We start from the raw sequence: 21,942 nt of genomic DNA on the forward strand, positions 1-21,942 counted from the left end.
TTAATTATATATATAGTTATATATATATAATATATATATATATATATTATTGTGTGTGTGTGTGTGTGTGTGTGTGTGTGTGTGTGTGTGTGTGTGTGTGTGTGTGTGTACAGAAGTTGCTTCAAAATCAAAGAAGATATAACTTTGTATAAAGTGTCAAAACTTCAAGTCAAGACTTCATCCACTTAATTATACTCCTTGAAATTTATATTTCTTTTCTTTTAATATTATAAAGTTACAAAAACAACTATAAAATTATAAATCAAATTAAAGTAATGCAGTCTCTTTTTTAACAAAGAAAATAAACATTGTATGTAAAATATAATTTTTATAGAAGTTATAAAATGTTATAACTTTTTTAGAAGCATTAAAAGCAGTTTAATAATTCAGACTATGTCAATGTTTTTTTATGTCCTAGAAACGTATGCTGAAAACATATCCAAATACATTTTATTTAGGTTTCAAAATAAATGTTTTTGACATTCTCAAGGAAAGTTTGGCGATTGGAATAGATGGTTGTACTGAACCATTAAAATCAGTCGAGATCAATAGCGTCCAAGATTTTATTCGATGTAGGGGATTCATGCAGGGGAACATCAGAGATACGGCATGAAAGTAGTTTCGAACAGCTGTTCGAAAGTTGCCGACTATCGAGGGCTCTTTTTAAGAGTGCCAGACAAAGACTGTAGGTGACTAGGCGATCCGCTATCGCTCCTGATTCCCCGTCGCTTCGTCTTATCACCTAACGAAAAATTGCAAGATCGAAATCATACGAAACGAATCCACATTCCCACTTTCAACTCAGAGTCTCGGGAAGTTGCCCTTAGCGGAAACCCCGACATGCCTCGATCGCGATGGTAGTGAAATTGATTGATGTACGGCCCGCCGAATTCTCATCCACCTTCTCGCAAATCTACGTTTACAGGTATACACAACCTATATTTGCGCTCACGCTTTTCGACTCCTTCGCGCTCTCGCATTAAGATCCGAACTTGTCGGGCTGAATCTCGCGTGTGAGGGAAATGCACTCAGTAAATTCGCAGTGCGGAAGCCGTTATCCTTGGCGCTCGTGCAATCCAATCGATGTATGTACAAAAGCCACGACGCCGATATACGAGCGCATCAAACAGTGGCGAGACGACGCGGAATTTCAAGTTTGATCGATATCGTCTCGTGCTAGCGAAATCCATTCGTTGGAAATTAGGAAGTAGAAACATTTTTTCTTTTCAATGTTATTTTAATGAACATCAAATACATTAACGTTCCAACACGACTGACTGAAAGTTTTTCAAAGAAGACACAGCGCGATGTATTCGCTGTTAATTCTTGTACTTTCTGTAAAGAATGGATTCAAACTCTCTTAATAGGAAGCGAAGGTACGAGCTAGATACGAGAGAGAGAGACTCAATGGAGTTCGAGATAAATTCTTGATCTTTCTGCGTGTCCACGAGGACAACGGTATTAATGGGACTCTTCCGGCAGTACGCTCGGTCAATCCACTTTGCGAGAAAAGATGAAGAGTTGAGAGAATCCTTTCAGGCTCTCTCCTCGTCTAAACCGGCCGGCCGATTGGCTCGTCGATGCTGCAGGTAGGTACAGAACTTCTCTATTGTCCCCGTGAATGATAGAACCGACTTAATCACTGCACTCCATTATGTCGGCTAACCCACATTTCTTTCTTCGCCTTCTCGATTTCTTCCTCTTTTTCATCTTATTCTTTCTCTCTGGCCCCTGTTATTTTCGTTTCTCTTTCACTTTCCGGTTCCATTCAATCCCTCCTGCTCGTGCATCGTTTCCATCTTCCTGCCCCTCTTCCAAGTTCACCTCCGACCGTTCACGATTCTTTCTTCCTCTTTACGATTGCCACTCAAAAGGTTACTGCTGCCCGAAACGCTTTTCTAAGACCCTGGTGGTGCCGGATCCCGGTCCGATTGCTAGCTTGGGATTGATTGGCAGATAGAACGTGCCAACGACCCTTATAATTCCTAGGCAAACCTTTCCGGATGAAAGGGATCGCCGAATGAATGAAACATTTCGTTTGTGAGCCGAGCGTAGACGTAAAAATCAACCCTAGCGAAATTTAAATATGATCGCGTTTAAGATTCGAAAAATAAATCACATGAAAATAAATCAATGTAAAAATTTCCATTGTTATAATACTTGATGTATGTATCTTTTAATATACGCTCATATTAATTATAAAAAAAATTGTCAATTCAGAATTCGAAGAAAACAAATGGATATCAATTTTAAACCCTATTTAAAAAATAATCATTTGGAGAGAAGAACGAACGCATTACGTCAGGAAATCTTCGGCACTCATCTCTTATATTTAAACGTACTATTCTTCTAGAAGAAAGGCGCTCAACGTATCCGTTATTTCCGAAAGTTCGATAATCACCAAAAAGTCCAAGTATGGTACACGCGCGCGCGCGCGCGCGCGCGTGTGTGTGTGTGTGTGTGTGTGTGTGTGTGTGATCTTGGATAGTTTTAAGAACTGGTTTTACGATAATGGGACAAATCAAGTGCGGTTAGATAATTCAGTCGTTTGATACGTACAAAGACTAGGAGGAGCTTAGCTAGAGGGTGAGAAGCGGATCGCGCGACTAGAATCCGCAAGCAAGAAGAAGTCGTAGGCGAAAAATGCAGTAGGGGTAAAAGAGAGGAGAAGCAGAGGTGGAGACATAGTCGGTACGATAGTCGAGCGCTCTTCCTCCGAAATGAAGTCGGATCATATTTTTAAGATGCAATTTCGAGGGAAATCTCTTACGCGGTAGCAGCTGTTCGCCGCCCACCGTTAGCCCGTTTCCTGCAGCCCTTCGCGACGTATATCCGGTAAAAGGTCGCCGTACGACGAAACGAAAAGAGGATGAGAGCAAAGAGAGGAAAAGAGACGGCGGGGCAGCAGTGGATGAGCCGGGTTAAAGTGAACGACGGAACACGGGAGGGATATGAGGCCCCAGGCTGATCCCGGAAAAGACCGAGGGAAAGCTAATGCATCGCATCGCGTTCCTGCAGGATTCCTGGCTAGTGTAGTCGATGTAATATAATTATAGCGTATACATGTGCACCGCAATCTTCCGCCAGGTGTTATGGCCGTTGGATTAATGCATTAAGATCCGCGGGTTAAAAAGGGAGAAGGTGCGCTGCTTTGAAAGCTCGAGAATGCGGCGGATCTTCCATTTAAGGTAGCAAACAAAATTATGAACATATGAGTTTTAAGAAACGTTCGTTAAACATTCTGTCGAATGTTTTAGGATGAGCAAGAAAGGAAGATTGTGAGAAATTGCGATAGTTCAAAATACAGTGTATATTTCTCAAAATATTGGCTGTGTATATAAATTTAATTATTAGTCATAAAGTTTAGGAAATGATTTTGATTTTAATTGAAAAATGTCAATCAAGCTGTTTTTTTACATACAATGTTGTTCGGTGAGTCTGATAAAAATAAAAAACACGTTATTATTTATAATCGCGTCTTGAATTAATTGAACTGCACCAGCGCAGTGAATTTGATCAAAATTCTATTTTGATCGTCAATATGAAACAAAAAAATAAGTCTCATAAAGTTTGTGTTTGAACGTAGAAAGTATTATTTTTATTGAGAGACAGTTAGAGAAGAAGTTATCGAATGAAAATTAACGCGTAGCTATTTATAATCGCGTGACTTCGTAATTTAAACGAGTTAAATTATGTCCGCAGAATTAAACTTTATTAACCTTTCGTCTGCAATCTCTCTCTTTTTTTTGCACAAGCGAAATTTCACTCTCAAATTTCTTCGAAATAAAAAGAAGGCGGAGTATGATTCTAAAATATCTTGTAATATCTAACTCTAAAAAAACTTTTTTAAAGAAAGAAAAAGATCGAAAAAAATTAAAAAGAAAAAAATTGAAAACTAAATTAAATTTCGCCACATTTTTTTGAAAGTCTAGAACAATAAAAAAAACTTGGATTGAATAAAAAAGACGCAGATTGTGGACGAAGGGAGAAAATATGATTACGGACAGAGAGTTAAGATGTAACAGTGTAAACGAGTTACACGTGTATCTTGCGAACGTCTCAATATCCTCACGTATTGTTAGGAGACTTGTGGGAACAACGAAAAATTAATGTACAGCTATTCGTGATCGCATGTCACGCGTGATTCTGAGGCCGCAGCCGGTGATCGAGACGATTAGAATGCAGGAAGTGCTTCCGTGGCAGTCACCGATACACACAGGCCGAAGTTTGTCGCTGATAGTCCCGAATACGCCTTGGGAGCGTTCCTTTAACTTCCGTCTCTCCGCTGCAATTGCCGCGCCGGTAGGTTGTATACACAATGCGCAATGGAGGCGGCTACGTTTCGAAATTCAGGTAGCGCTGCCTAGAATAAGCAGGCAGTCTCTCGAGGCAACTATCTCTCGTATGAGCTGGGATCGACTAACGTTGGTTATGCTTTGATACCCGTTTTACGCTCGTTGCGCGCCTTTTATTCTCCAAAATACGATAACGTCATGAATACGAGGTAAATTACGTACGGCATTCAATCTGGCTCGATATAGCTTCTCAACATAACGTTAGAAGTGACATCACTTAAAATTGTATAACTTTGATCGTTTAAAATAGTCAGAATAATTAAAAACTATCTTGCATCTACCAGATGCTTAAAATAAATTATTGATAATGCAGTGAAAATATAAAATTATTAAATGTTGTCTATCGTTATACATAAAATTATTTATATTACTTTTATTTGCCGCAAGTTTGAAGATAAAATTTACGATAGAAAGTTTCATCATGAAAATAGGCCCGTATCGACATGACATCGTGTCGAAGGCTTCTCTTCACGCGTCAATATCGTTACGTGGTAGCTCATATATTATGCAAATAAAGGATTTAAAGTTCTACTGAATGTTCGATGTACGAAGTGGGATGAGAGCGTCACACATATCGACGAAACCCACCATGAAAGTCTTCCTATATACGGATACTGCATAAAATTTACGTGACGTCATATTTTCAGAACCAGCGCAATATCATAAAAAAGAAGTATACGAGAATATATTTAAGAATCCTTACGTCGTGTATCCAGAGGAGCTTGGACCAGGGAGGGTTGGCTCTAATATGGCACTCGAAGTACACGTCATCCCCTTCTTTAATGTCCTCTGGGCTTAAGGTCGATCCGAGGTTTAACGATACTATCGGCGGATCTGCAAAAGTAAAATATTAAAACTTTTCTATTTTATGAACTGACAAAAAATATTTCGGGATTGCGTACATATTTTGATACATCAGTCTCTCTTTCTCTGACTGTTTATTAATATAATTTTTGTATCTTAACTCTTAAATGTCATTTTGATATATGGCATACCTGACTTTCCAATACTTTTTTCATTGCTTAGAACTTTTTTAAAGATACATACATTTATACTTGGTAATGTTCTTTGATATCTAGTATTTCGATAAAAATAAATTTTTCTATAATCTGTTCATTTTTATGAACATTATAAGCAATTGATTTGACTTGGTATATACACTAGTGTGTTTCCGTGTGAGGCGTTCAAGGGTTAAAAATGGCATATTAGTATAAATATTAGTATAAAGGAGAAGAAATAGAGAGAGAGACTCTAATGTTACGACATGCTCATTCGGATATTTTATCATGAAATATATATATATATATATTATAATATTGTAAATATAAGTGATAAAAGTTTCGTAAATCGCTGTTTTCATTACCGAGACCGCGCATACATATCTCGATGTCTGTCTCGGCGAAGCTACGTCCGCGAGGCATAATCTTCAACCTCTCTCTCCATTAGCTCTGATATTTTTCCTGCCTGAGACTCTCAATAATATTTCGCGCCATTTCCACAGTAGCTCGTTGAACAGATGTTCTCTAGCCGCTCACAGTTACGGATAGCTGCCAGCAATCAAGCCTTTTATTTGCTCGTGATATCTGGCATTTACTGTGCACATTAGTTTAATACCGAGCCTTTTCGATTCATTTTCGATTCATAATTCATTTGCGGTGTATCTCCTCGCGAACATTATCGGATTTATCCGTAATAAATTCCCCGTTTTCTAAGTCAACCCAATTTCTTTCCTACGTATTTCTGGGAGATAATATTAAGCTAATATAAGATAATAGCTTAATCGCGTCGTTACTAATTTATTGTCTCGTTTTTTTGTTCGTTTATAAATTACGGCAAGGTTCGTTAGAGAGAGAGAGGGAGAGAGAGATTGGAAGGAATTACCGGAAACTCAATCTTCTCTAGCCGTTGTCTGCCGGAGACGACGGTGACTGCGAAGCCGAGGGGTCGGCCGCGTCAGAGGCAGGACCGTCTCTCTGAGGTGTAATTCCGAGTCCGGACTTCGTAGGAACGGTCACCGTAATCGAATACGTGACATGACACCGTTTCCCGTATTCTGCAGTTTTTCCTGTTACGAATACTAGTCCGTGCTCCTTACGTATTTCCCGGTCGCTATATTTCTGCTCGACGTACAGGTGCAATGGACGCAACCGGACAGATGAGAACGAACGATAAACCGTATGGAATCGAGAAATTTATCTCCGCCGAAGTAACGCGCGCGCGCGCGCGCGCTTCCGCAAAATTGAAAAAAAACTGGAAGCGGCATGCGAATCTTCCGCTCGTGTCGCACTTTTTCTCTGTTATTTATATGTATTATACAATTAAAATGAACATACGGTGATATACGGCATCCCGCAGATCGTAAGAATGGTCTCTATTCTATCAAGGATTACCTTTGCATCCATGTTCGTGGATATAAATTTATATCACGATGCTGAATCGCTCCTTTAAAGAGTATTCGATTTATTGCATCAGTACTGCTACCCAATTTTCAAAAAACTCAAAAGTATAAGAAGTTGAGAATACAAAATTTAGATTAATAATTAGGTTCAGATAGTGAAACTTACTTAAAATAATTTAGAGATAATTTAATTTAAGCACTATCAGTGACTCACTTTTAGACATTTTAAATTATTAAATTATATTAAATTTCTTGAAGCAATATTACTGGTTTACTTTATTTTATTTTATTTCATATCATTTGTATTAGATTAATTCTTGCTACTAATATTATTATTTTATTTTATATCCGTTTACTTTCAAGATGATCAAACATCGATTTTTTAAGTATTATATTTCAAAAGACTAGATCACTTTTATATTTAATCTTCCATTAGCAAAATTAGATTGCACAGTTAATTTTTTAATTGTGATTTCTGATAGATAATTTAAATCTGTAAAAAATAAATAAAATACAATTCAACTTTTGTGATAATAAATACTGATTATTAAAGCTTTCACAAATATGTAAGAATTTTTTCAGATTTTTATATAGTTCATAACAACACAAAAATCTGCATTGAAGTTCGGAGACTCAGATTGAGAAGGTTGAAAATTTCACATTGTCGAAAGGAAGGTTGAGTCTTTATGTTTTCTTTTTCCATTTTCACAATAAATCGATTGTCAGAGTTTCATTAAAACTATTATTTAACTGTAAGCAATATTAGGTGTTGGAAAAAATTTCGCTGGCGACAGATTAAAGACACCGACACGGATGACGTTTGCGCAGGAAACCGAGATTAGGAATCGCCGACGCCTTAAATCGTTTTATAGCGAGCATCAGTAGGGCGATTTGTCTGCGACTTAAAGAACCCCGAGAATCTGTACGCGCGTGTAAAGTCTACTTTTATACCCACACAACAATGTGGTAATAAAACCGTTATTATTATTTCTTTTGACGCAGCTTTTACGACTGGTACGAAATTTATAATCGTTATATATCACGCGTTATATATCGCGCGGCGCAAGTAATGAATTTTACAGGGTATCGTATAATAATCTCGCGAGAAAATAGTGTCGCGTGAAGTAGAAATTTGCCAGCTACACAATTTTCCAACGCGATCGAATATAAAACACATAAACGTTCGAAGATTTCTAGAGCGATAAACACTGAGACCGCGATCTCATTTGAAGAATGGATTGCTGGATGGAATAAGATACGCCTTCCTTCCTTCACAGCCTCCCCTGGCTATGTTGTCATTCGTCGTTTTAACATACACTGAGAAACGTGCTATAACTCTCGACAAGTCAAACATAAAGTTTACGAGGTCGGATGAGCGTAATTGCGTGGTAAATTTCATGAGCGCTTGGCAGACTGGACGCGCAACATATAATAACATATAATAACATATATTTCGCTTATAACTATTTAAAATAAACAAGACAGAAAGAGAGATAGAAAGGAAAAGGAAAAGATAATATCGTGCTAAAACGAAATGAAACCGTTCGATACTGGAAAACAATTTGAACGTAATTATCGGGATGAAAGACACCTTTAGTATTTTTAAGATCTAAAGAATCACGAATCTATAAGAAATTAAAGATATCGAGATCTCACAATATCTAGCATTGGCTATTGTATATATGAAAGGAAACAGAAATTATATTAAATAGAAAGGAAGAATCTATGGAAGCGAAAGAGATACTTGACTGTCAGTAAACGAAAGTAATAGAAACATAAAACGTAACCAGAAATCATGACTAGGTTTATAGTGATTAAATTGAAATTAGAATTGAAAGGTTTCGATTCGGCGTCGCCGAATTTTTTACAGCGATTTGTAAAAAATCTCGCAGAGAGAGCTTTTTATTGGTTGTAAAAAAAGGAGAAGCAGCATAAGACGTGAAAAGGAAATAATGCGAATTCGGAGGATGGGAAAGATGCGTTTTGGTGTGCGGAATGAAGACTCAAAATCGATCGATTCGAGACTCGAATGAAAATGAGATTGAGGATGTTGAATGGTTGTTGCAGTTTTTTCATTTTCTTTTTTTACGACATATGCGTGCGATATGACAATGGAACGAGTCAAAAGAAAACGAGAAAGGAAAAAGAAGAGCAAAAAGAGAAAGAGAGATCGACAAAAGCTGTAAAGTATCATTCGTCATGATGTCGTATTCGATTTACCGCGATCAGTTTCGCGATCTGTCGGTCGTGAGCGAGTTTACGGTTCCGCGAGAAATTGGAACGTTAAGGAAAAATGTAATGTGTACTCACATACGACGTCGATCTTCCAGGACTTTTCGACGAAGAGTCCGGTCACGTTTGGATTCTCTGCTCGGCAGGTGATAGATTTCCCATGATCCTCCACACCCGGCTCGAACTCCACCGTGCTGACGGTTCGATTCTCGGATCTTTCCTCCTGCGAATCATCCAGGAAATTCAGTGAAATTATCTTTTTATCTATCACGCCGATTTATTCGTGTGATAAATCGCGCAGAGACGCAAAGCACCTTGTGAAGTATGTCAAATAAATTGTTTAAATATCACGCTTGTAAATAAATAAATAAAATTATAAAATAAGACTATATTTAAAATTGGAACATTATATATTAAACAATGAAACCTCATCAGTTTCAATAATTTAATAACTGAACTTATTTAATTATTTATTTAATAATAAATTAGACATTTAATAATTAAACTTATTTAATTAATTAGATACTTAATTAAATTTATTTAATTATTAAATAATAAAAGAGATAAAGAATTTAAGATATCCAAAGATATTTTTAACTGACTATTTATTATCGTGTATCTCCTATCTCATTCTCTTAGTATCTGTTTGTGAAACTTTTTGTTGCCCATGTGAGTCAATTGGACAAACAGTGAATTGGAATGGTTGAGGTCGGGACACGTATACGAGGAAGCTCATCGAGTAAGACGACGTGGAAGTGAATTAGCACGTGCATCTGTAGTATGGAGTGTATGCATTTTCGCTCAGACGAAAGTCCTAGTTGCCAACTGCTATATTCTGTTAAGAAACTAGGTATGCTGAGTTGAGCTTCGATCTCTTGAAAACATGTTTCGTAGCTCGCAATCTCTCACAACGAAAAGTCATTCAGATTTCGCACGATGACGTGATGTGGAAGTGAATGCGTCAACACAGATGAAGCGCTTTGACATTAGCGACATAAATGGATTAATATTTCGGCAAAATTAGCTCTTTACGAAATAGAAAATAATTCTATATTTTAATATAATCTTTTTACATGTATAGAATAAACTATATTATATAAATAAAATAATATTGATTAATAAAATATATAAAATATAAAAATATATAATATATAAATCTTTGAGAAAAAGTTGAATTAGTGCCACATCAGAAGCAATAATTTAAAATTAGTTACTGAATTTTGTAAATAATTATTGAATTTTTGTAAATAATTACTAATTTTGTAAATAATTACTAAAATTTATTCCTGGATAGAATTTTATAAATTATTTAATATTGTTACAATCAACTTACGATATAATTATTGTTACAATTATTATGATAAATTCTACACTAATATTTAATTTTCTATTCAGAATCTGAGTATGTACATTTGCATTCAATTTGTTGCCTCGCTCTTATCAAACTTGTCTCCAGAATCTCTATCATTTGTGTTAACCTACTAGAGTTTACAACGGTTAGGTTTCACAAAACTTAACACAAGAGGAAATCGCCATTTTGCCTCCCGATTGTCAATCGCTTCGCACTTTAATTTATGCTAATTATACAAACTACTATGTAGGTCAAATTTAACTCTCTGAATACTATATAATATTGCCGAAGATATCGATAAATACTAAATATTGTTTTATCTTCTCTTTGTCTTACAATATATATCTTTATGTCTTAGTTGCGTATCTTTACAATGTCATGCTGCGACATTTAGAATTATTAATAATAATGATAGTATATATCCCACATAACTCGCGCATATCCCTACCTTTAATTTTCATTCGTTTTATTTCAATAACACTTGAAACCGTAATTACGTTTTAATAAGTTTCTTTCTTTCGTTTTGAATGATAGATTGAATATGTAAAAAAAAAAATTTTTAATTTATTTTAGAAATCACTGACCATAGTGAATAAAATACAAAACTAAATATAAAATAAAAAAGAATTATATTTAATGAATTATATAATTTCAAAATTATATTAAATCTTATTAGATTTTTTTTTCTAAATATGTGAAGAATATATATCTTTAAGAATATAAGAATATATTTCGAGAAACATCTAAAAACATGGATGTACCAAGTGCTAATATTGACAGATATTGAAGCCGGAAGAATGTACGTACCAGAGGAAATATAAATAAGAGAGAAACAAGAAAAGAAAAAAGTTAAGTTCTTCTTGTATTATTTTTATTCTTTAATGTAGTGGCTGTTATTAAATTTATATGTTAAAATTTAAGTATACTGATGCACATCAGTGCTATCTGTGGATTCTGTTACATGCTTCGATCAAATAAATAACGATAAGAGAAATTTTAATGGCAAAGTTAATATGTGTATTAAAAATTTAATGTATACAGGACGTTATAAAAGAGAAACAGATAGACCATATTTTAAAACGTACATACAATATACATATAACAAACGAAATGTAAGCTATACTTAAAGAAAGCCTGTTCTTTCGTGACTCACATTGGCATTACTACGTATAAATATATGTACTGTAATAATATGAGTTACAACAACTGAAAGCATAAAACACGATGGAAATTAAATATTATTTCCTTTTTCGAAAATATATATTATAAATTCCAGTAAAAAATTGAATCTGTATTCCATTAGAATGGATGCCAGCAACGAAAGGATTAAGGGGTGCAACACGCGCAACTTCAGCCGCGTTTTCCGTTTCGCATTCATCAGAGAAATAGAGAGACAGAAATGGAAAGAAAGATAGACGGAAAGAAAGAAAGATAAACAAGTATAATTAAAAAAAAATAATAATCTCGCGGAGAGAGAGAACGTTTCGAAACGTTCCCGCATGGTATAATTCCGTGGCGCAAGATGGCGAGGGAAAGCGGAACGGGGGAAAAAGGATGAGAAAAATCTGATTCGACGCGCCACTCGCCATGGTTAATTTCGGTTATATTAGGTTCCGCAGGGGTGGGCCGTAAGCAACCGTGGTAACATCTGTCGGGAATTCGTCCTCGCCGGTTCTCGGACGCTCGAAAAAGCTCCTGCCGACGTGGCGAGAATCTTTCCTAAGCAGCGCGGATTCCGATCAGGGATTTCGCTTATTTTTCATTTACCGAAGAAAAGCGAGAGCTGTCCGCTGTGTATATAGAAGAAGATAATCGAAACCGAGAGGCGGTGGTTCAATACTTGAGAATAGTAGATAAGCACAAGCCTGTTCTTCAAATAATTTTCAATATTATATCAAAATAAAGATATAGAAGTTCAATTATTGCTATGTAATATATCTCTTTATAAAGTATAAAAAATAAAATAAAATAGTACAATAGTTGTAATAATTTTAATGATGTGTTTATGATCATATAAAACTTTTTACCGAAACACAATCAATCACTTGATATAATGTATGTGGATATACTCAATTTAATCTGATACAATCAATTTCACCGGATTATTCAGTCTGATATAATTAATTTTGCCCAAGCGATATTATTTTCCGAACACATTGTTCTATTTCATCGAGAATGCTTAGTAGCAACTAATTACAATTACTTATTATTAACAACTAATTACATTTACTTATTATTAATTTATTAAATATATATAATGTATTATATATATATTATTTATTATATATTGAGTTGTCCGGAAAGTTCGTGCCGATGTTGAAGGAAAATGAAATGATTGAAACGCAGAAAATTTTAATTTAATAAATGTAGGTATACTAAAATTTAAATTTTAGTCGGCACGAACTTTCCGGACAACCCAATAGATCCGCCATATTTTTACAGAAAATAAAAGAGACATAAATGATAATCAATTTCGAGATATATTTCTTATATTACTGCTATCGCAACTTGTATATCTAATTTGAAACATACACGATGCACGCAGCAATCGTTTGCACCGCTAATCAACAAATGTAACGGAGTTTTCGCCCGCTCCGGGAATACACTTTGGAGCACCCGATACGCAGAAACGCCAAAACGTCGTTAAGCATTGCGGCCGGGATTCGTTAATGAACTACGTGAAATTAATTAGAGCCGCACGTCAACAGCGCCCAAGACAACGCCGACTCTAAAGTGCGACGCGTTGGCGTGTATGCGAGCAAACGCGCGGAAGTTACAGTTCCGATTTCGGATTATCGATAATGCTAGGCCCCCAGGGCCGTAAGTATCTAACTATCACGATTCGAGCCATCCTGGTACTGGCTAGTTCTATAGAAGTTCTATAGAATGTCCGACGTGATCAAAGTACTCCCATTCACGTTTAAATGCGAGTACGAAGAACTTCGGAACGTATTTCGAGGAAACCGTATGAAGAAAATTGAACGATTATTATTCACATATCCATAAGATATTCTTGAATCGGACAAAAGCGGAAAAAGTAATAAATATTAAATATAAAATATTAAAAATAAAATGTATATAAAAATAAAGCATGAATATACTTGTTGCTTTGTTTAATTTGAGATCATCTCTATAATAATTTAATTTCATCGATTTTTATTTGATACTTTTGATACTAAAAATTAAAAGCCCTATAACGGTCGAAGCTGAATCTTCATTGCTTAAATAATTTAATCTTGAATTACTATATATATCATATATGTATTTGCCATGTTGTAGTCTTTCGAATTGCGCGCCGAATTGTTTTTCCTATACTATAAATGCAATTAAACTACTCTAGTAATCGCAAATTAAATTGACAAGCAATTTTAATGATTTAATGCTACAAATAGCCATCATATTATAAAGATGTTAATATGAAAAAATATAATTGAAAAACTATAGGCTTTTTAATTTTGTTACAGGTCTTTTAATTTCTAGTACTGATTGTGCTCTCACATATGCGGTCTAAAATAAGGATTCTTAATATTGCTATTTTTGATATCAATTGTCTAAATTGAACTTTTTATTTTAACTACATAACCAAGAGATTTTATGTAAAATATAATGTTCTATTTCTTTAATACTCAATACTGATATTAAAACATCTTTATATTTAGCACTTAAATGAAAATATTCTTATTACATTTTGATACAAGTGAGATAAAATAAGTTGAGTTGAATAGACTGACCTATATCCTACAACGTTTTATATTTTAAAAGATATATTAATAGAATCGACTATATATATATAATATCACTTTATGGACAATCGAGACAATGTGCGATCTAATATTAAATAATTTTCTCAAAAATTTCATTCTAATTGTCAAATCGATACACGAAATTAATAATTATTATTTAACAATATATCAACATATATATTATATGTATGTGTATATTTTATATATATATATATATATATATATATATATATATATATATACTCAAGCTGAAACAGCGATTTATGGAGGCAACTTAATTTTCATAATTATACGTGACATATCTATCTCATCGATTTGGCGTTTCATTCATTACGCTGTGATTAATAAATGGCGATTCCCTGCGGGTCGGGTTTCTTGCCCCTGCTCCGTTCGGATGTAGTTTAGCAGACACTCCAGGAAGCCAGGCAGTAATGTGTTCTTGACGATACATACATTATCGGATAATGTCGAATATTCCCATCGGCCCGAACGCGGATTTTCGCACTGTGCGTCCGCTCTCGTAACAACCGCGTCTAGCGGAAAGGGCTTTTAGTATCGTAACATTTTGACAAGTATTATGCAACTCGCAGTTACAACGCCGCAGGGAGTTTCTGATGCTATTCCCTGAAAAATCAATTTCCCTCTCGAAGGAAAGAAAAAAAAATCACACAGAAACGTCAATTCTTCTTTTACAGCAATATTTTATTAGATATACAAATCATATTATATTTTGTTCTTTCGTTTTTATGACAATTTAAAACTAATTTAAACAGCATGGCTTTTTATCATCGGGATTAATATAATTTCATTTATATTCTGAGCACTAATGTCAACGTTTTCTTCGCACAAAATTAGATATTTTCTTATATTGTATGATTCTCAGTTCCGTTATAGATGACATCTAATTATCGCTATGATTATTTGTGCATTTATTTTTATAATCACTATAATTAAATTTTTATTTCACATGTGTATATTTTTTCATACACAAATTCAAATACTTACTTGTGTATATTTTTGCATTCTTTTCAAAGCATTAATCCCGCTTTCTCTCTCAAAATAAATGTAAGTAAATAAATTACAAATAAAAATTCTTTTAACGTACGCTATGTAAAATCATAATGCCCCACATTTATTTTGATATTTATAGCAACATTGTCATGCAACGTGCGCCATAGATTAATGTTCCTCATGGCGCCCAGGGTCTTCGCGTGTTCTTCGCAACTTGCTTTTCGCCGCCATTCGTTTAGTTAAACGTGGCAAGTAGACATCGCCCTTCGATAGTCTTAACGCGGCGTTTGTAGAAGGGAGATGTAAATGTAAAATGGATGTTCGAGCCAGGATCGACTGAATCGGTATAGCTTAATTGGCAATTAGCATACCGCCAATGAAAATATCTGGAGTCGACAGGTGTGGCTGCTTAATTCAATCGGCGCGTCTCGAAAGCTCCGATCTTCGCCACTACAACCATCACTATCACCACCACCAACACCTCCAGTAAATGTCGACGCTACCGTCGCTTTCAACCTCCCTTTCGATTCGCTTTCAACCTACTATCACAATCGGATGTGACTCCGAGCTCGGACGAATCCAATCCGTTTGGGAAGAGTACTAGTTCTTTATTTGTTCCTGATTCCTTTCTCTTCTCTTTCTCCATCGCTTTTCTCCCTTTCTTTTCCTTTCTCGTCTTTCTTCTTTGTCTTGGCTCTCACGGTTCTTATGACTGTGCTCCTCTCGCGAGAATCTCTCCCAAGGGAAAGATTCGCTATCGAGGGGTGTAGTTATCGGTTCCCCGGGGCGTATCGACCTTTTAACCTCGCGTCCCTTCTCGCATTCGCGCCGTCATCGGCGCGAGCTCAATGTCTCGTTCTTAACAAACTCGAAAGCGACACTTAACTTTCGAAAGTGTTGATAAAAAATTGACTCGATCTGCGACCGCGTGATGTATTGAAATACATTTTTGATGTATTATTTGAAGAATCATGTTATCGTGTCGTCAATATTTTTTTAAATATTAATAGTGTTAGCCGATACAAAACTAATTGGCGTAAACAAGTGGCAATTTCGAGGAAAGATTGCCGCAAACAAGATTGCCTATTCTGAATACTGAAGAATTCCTATTCAGGCACACAATAGATTTTTCCTTGATAAAATTCCTGACAAGTATCCTTTTACAAGCGTGTGAATAGTCAGCGATATTCAAGTTATTGCTTTGAATGCCATAATTCCTTGGCTTTCAATAAAGAATTTTTACTAATTATTTGCATTAATATTTCAAGTTAGAATTTTATTTTCTAAAATGCAAAAATAATAATTTATTATTATACACTTAACTCGTATGATTTCTGATGATTTAATTGAAAAGCTTTTGTGTACAGAAATCTCTACAGTCGTATCTGTACGCATTTACGAGAAAATACAATCGGACAAAGTCCCTAAGCTTTATAAATGAAAGTTTGAAACAACGAAAATTGAATCAGACAACGCGTTATCGCGTTATCTTTCTACTCGGTCTTTTTTAAACTCCTAAAGTCAGCGACGGCGATTAATTACCGAGGACCCGACTGGAGGATAATAAGCAGCTTAGTCAATGCTTAATTACAATGCTTCTGCGCGTCATGGGAATTACGTGCGAATCGAATCGCGTTAAAACAATGTATTGTATTAGCAAATAAGTTCTGATTAATCAAAGAGAATGAAAGTTCGCGTCTCTGAGATTAGGCGTACGCGCGAGTCCGGTCTGTTCAGTGTTTCACAAAAGTGCCGGAATAAAAATGGAAGTGACGAGCCGCGAAAGAAAGCGGGAAAAAAAGCGGCTTTTGTGCCGGGAGACAAAAGATACGGGGATATACCCGTAGTATAAGCCACGGCAGGGAAGGATATAAGGAGCAGCTACTTCTAGGTCGAGGATCCGCGCAACTTGCCGTTATATTTCTTATTTTTCTTCCTTACCGTCGTGTGCTTCAGCTGTCTTCTCCGACCCTTGTACCAGGTTATCACCGCGGGTGGCCTTGAACCAGTGGTCTCGCACTCCATGTCATATCGCTTCCCCGCCAGGAGAGACTCATTGCCAATCCCTTTCCGACCCGGTCTTCTTATGATCACAGACAGAGGTTTCACTAAACAAAAATGACAAACTTTAAAGACGCTGAATAGTTGTATGTCCATGCTACGTCATTTTCGAGTATTGAATTGTCACATGTCGGATTTTTCCAGTATCTATATTCTATTACTACGATAAAATCTGACCAAATATTTTATTACAATAAAATTAAAATATAATATAATATTATAATTAATATAATATAATATGTGCGAAAAATAAAGCACAACGCCGATATAAGTATTCTCAAATTATCAATATTTAATCAAGAATTAATTTAATCAATTATTTGAAAAATTTGAAATATGAATTAATTATTATTCCATGTGTAATATTAACATAATGAATGTAACAACATGAATATTATACATAATTTTTTCATTTCTTTGGGCAATTTATTTCAGGAATTTATTTCTTAATAAAAGTGGTCTTTTTGTGAAATTCTCTAATAAAAATATTTTGCAAGTCTTCAAATAAATTTGAAACACTATAATATTATATGTAAGGATTACATGTATAACAACTGTCAGATTTCTAATAATAAGCTTTCTAATAATAATAAGTAAATCTAATCTGATTTCTAATTATAATAATGTAACAAAAAACTTGACAGTTTTTAATTCTAATTAAAGATTAAGACCTTGAGGAATTAAAAATATGAGAGCTCTAGCTAGTCTCATGTCAAATCGCTAAAAAGAGATCTCGCGTTATGAAATGATAAATGGCCGACCTACAGCCACTTTTCACTTCTGGATGAAGCTTCGGTATTTTGCGTCATATTGATCGCAACGTGGAAACAATTACGTAAGTTAAACAAATATTTTCCACGTTGTTCGAGTGGACGCGTTTAATGAACATTTATTCGACAAATATTTTTCCGCAAAAGATTAATATTTAGTCATATAAATACGTCACGTAGTATCGTCTCCTCTGGCAATCGAATATTCAATCATCGCCAATCATTACTTCTGATCTATTATTAATCATTTGCTCTTCTCGTCAAGTCTCACATGTGCGCGTATACGTTGAAAAACTACATCGTCCTAAATTTTACTCCCGAAGTGACGATCGTTCTGACGGCAATAAATCTAGGTTTCCAATTCGTTGGTGTCGACTAGATACGATTCATTCGTTCGTTCGTTCGTGAAATATGAAAACTGTGAACAGAGATTTCCATACGCTGTTTGCGATGCACTTACTCCGATAATAGTGGCATGTATTCATTATTCATTATCTTTATGTTACCATCCTTATTACTAGTAAATTGTTTACATATTGACGCTACGTTTATATATGAACACTGAATATTTATTGCTCCATTTACGTAATTGAGTAATTTATTTTAATGAAACGGAGTGCTAGTTTTTATAGAAATAAATATTTCATATAAAAATCGGCCCATTTTATTAGAAGTATCCAATTATATATACGCACGTGTGCGCATGTGTGTGTGTGTGTGTGTGTGTGTGTGTGTGTGTGTGTGTGTGTGTGTGTGTGTGTGTGTGCGCGCGCGTGTGTGCGTGCGTGCGCGCGCGTGTTTATAAACGTGTAAAACGCATTCAAATTCAAACGTTTGTGTAAAAATATGAATTCATAAATTTATAAAGTAACGATATTATAAAAGAGCGAAATAAATATAATATAAAATATTACGCGGTATAACATGAACAAACACGGTATTATTTGAAGCGATAATCTTATCCTGATAATGTTGACTAAGTTAAATCAATTTTAAAGTTAACAATTTTAAACACTTTGATGCGTCCGTTGATGCAGCAATCTCTCGCGATTGATGCACGCTGCTCCAAAGCGCTAAGTGCAAGAGGATATGCTGTTTGTTCGAAACACGATTTTTAATTTTTATTGCACGGAAGATAAAAATAAAACGACGGAATAAATACGCAATGGGCACGTGAGCACTTCGCTGAAGTAACGAAAATCAAAGAGTGCGTTTATCATTTAGACTAGACTCTGGCTCGTTCCTCTTCCTTCATCAAAATTTCCTCTCTGATCGTTTCAATCTGCTATTTTTTATTCATCGCTATGATGGAGTCGCTTTTCGCTCGATAACCGGCCTGCAATTTCGTTAGTAGCTTCGACGACGTGATTTTTGAAGGACCTAATTATTGAACATGTATCGATCACTGTCTCGTACGGACTTCGACATTCTCTCGTGAAAAAGTAAAATTTCTTGCTTCCATAATGTATACACAAAAAGGAACAAGACGGATGAAATCCTTATGAGAACGTCGATGATGGATAACGGTCTAATCGAATCATCGATCGATAGCGATTGAGGAAAAGAGTCGTGTGGAAAATAGTAATGTCGGTTCAAGAAATACAAAAATCCCTGTCGTGTCACGCGACCTCGTTGGATAAGGCACGACACGAGATAAGATTCTACTCACCAATTTTTCGGTTTAATACAAAAGTTATAGGACCGTCACCTTATTCCTATTCTACACTTCACCCTTAACCCACCCTAGACGGATTAATGAAGAATTCTAATTTCGGAGGAGCCTAGAGGATAGTCTCGCTTTTCATGTTTCTTCTCGCTCCTTCTCGGGACGAGCGACACTGGGTGGATTTAATATATTTCTCGTCTTATCTTGCCTTATCTTCCCTTAAAGGTGACTCACCCAGCGGCGAGAGAGCAAAGGATGTTGGCCCACTTTTGGTGTCTCGTAGATTTTATCTTTAACGCGCGACAAGATAGGCTCAGGGGTGAGGCCTCTGATTTGTTAGCTGCGTGATAAGAATTTATATTTCTCATCTTTGCTTTCATTAATCTTCCGTTCCTTTTAATAAAAGTATTTAGTTATTACAGACGCGAGAGAAACGTGACTTTCTGTTATAAAAATATTTATCTGTGAATATTTCTCGTGTGAATAAGAATTCTATTTTATTTAAATCATACAATGAAAGATATTTCATTGTATATTTCAGATTCACTTACAGTTGAGATCCAGAGAAATCGATGCCTCTTTTGAATCCACCAAGTCCGTGTTGCGCGCTTCGCAGGTAAAATTTGAGCCAAGATCAGAGCGGCTGATGGGCTGCAGCGTTAATCTGTCAGTGTATCACAGGAAATTAAATAGATGCATAAAATTAAGTAAACAAGGGCAAGATTTCTCTTATAATTCGCTTTGATATTTGCGGGAAAATATTACAAGAAATTATCGTACCTATTCTCGATTACATCTCCAGCATTATTTTCGTATTCCTCATCTTTCACCCGACCGTTTATGAGCCATCTAACCATTGGTTGCGGCTTACCTGCAACAAATAAGACATTAACTTTATTTTAGGTTTTACACAATGAAAAGATTTTACTAAAAGTTAATACGTGATTCCTTTAATAGTACTAAGTAAATATTTACTTACAGTAAATAAATTTTAAAAATAATAGTGAAACCAAATTAATGCTTTTCACACCAAATAAACATATGTTACATTTAAAAAATATTTACTTAGAGCTATTCAAAGAAATATTTACTAAAATTTAGTTTTTTGTTTAGTGTATTGCGTTCTGACAAAATATTCGATCTAGTTCGTGGCAAACAATTTCGCTAGCCAACACATCCTCTGCAGTTATTCTCTAAATTAATTAATCCCCTGCAAAAGTTCTCTGCATGTAATAGCTATTCCTTGTAATTATCATTTAGAACCGAAAAACGAGCGAGGAATGTTGCAGCGATGTGCGCTCGCGGCAAGCGTTCGTCAGAGAGCAGGGAAGATCGTATACACGATGCAACGAGTTTTGTCGGGGCTACTAAGCGGTAGACGAGTTCCTGGGAACTTTTAAATTAGCCAATACCTCTACTCTTATCCTCTCGAAGCTTTCGATGTTGGTGTGCCAAACAAAAACTAAGAGACTTCTCGAGACCGCGCGTTCGATAACTGCAAGTTATAGGTTACTCCGCGCACCAACATAGACGAGGGTCAATAAATATGAGTTATATAACAATTCAGGATATGCGGCGGGAACGTTCAAAGTGATTGAAAAATTAAAAACGAGATTATACGGCTGACCCGTTCTTCCGTTCTTTTTCGAGAACAAAATGAAGTGTGCGCGAAAGTAAACATTATATAGTTTGTTCATACGTCTTCTTACTACGAAATTATTTTTCAACTTTTCACCTATTATCATTTTAAAACGGTGAATCAATACACTTTATTTCCTACAAATAGAGAGAAGAATTAATGGCGTTTCAGCCGCGTTTTATCTCGTAAAATAATATCTATTGATAAAGAACAAAGAGAAAAAGAGAGTAACAGACAAATAGAGAGCGAGAGACGCAGAGAGTAAAAAAAGATTGATGCACGAGAATATTAAATTTTTATATCAAATTCATTAAATCTTTTAAATGAGAGACGTATATAATTATCTTCTGACGATGCTGAAATATTAATAGTCGTTCTAGTATGTATCATATCAGATTAGACTATCCTTAACTTTACCTTAAATAACAAAAGTGCTGATTTGACGCTCGGACATATTGGTATTTTATCGTGATATTAGCTTTATCTTTGCGAGTTACGTCGCGCCAATATTTGTGCCTGGCTGGGGTTGTGGAATACGGATGCGACGAGGTGATCAAGGGAAAACCATGTAACGAGAGTAACCATGGCTTATGCCGGATACGAACGGAGGTAATTCCTTTTACGGGAAATAGTGTCAAGGCTCTGCGCAATCTCGCTTCGTTTCATATCTATTAAAAATATGTTTTCATCATTCTTTCTCCTCTCTCTCTCTCTCT

The 21,942-nt window shown here is 35.4% G+C and overlaps 1 protein-coding gene across 1 annotated transcript in view; it reads right to left on the reverse strand.

The window, feature by feature from the left end:
• Positions 1–21,942, reverse strand: part of LOC105620368 (nephrin) — a 113,219-nt gene that overhangs the window by 21,283 nt on the left and 69,994 nt on the right. Inside the window, exons 5-9 of the mRNA XM_012201868.1 lie at positions 20,368–20,458; positions 20,139–20,251; positions 17,032–17,198; positions 9,064–9,208; positions 5,059–5,189 (exon numbers count right to left, since the gene is read on the reverse strand). Coding sequence (XP_012057258.1) covers positions 5,059–5,189; positions 9,064–9,208; positions 17,032–17,198; positions 20,139–20,251; positions 20,368–20,458 — 647 coding nt within the window. The remainder of the gene's footprint in view (positions 1–5,058; positions 5,190–9,063; positions 9,209–17,031; positions 17,199–20,138; positions 20,252–20,367; positions 20,459–21,942) is intronic.

The sequence above is a fragment of the Atta cephalotes genome, assembly GCF_000143395.1.
Source record: "Atta cephalotes unplaced genomic scaffold scaffold00025, whole genome shotgun sequence".
Classification (NCBI taxonomy): Eukaryota; Metazoa; Arthropoda; class Insecta; order Hymenoptera; family Formicidae; genus Atta; species Atta cephalotes.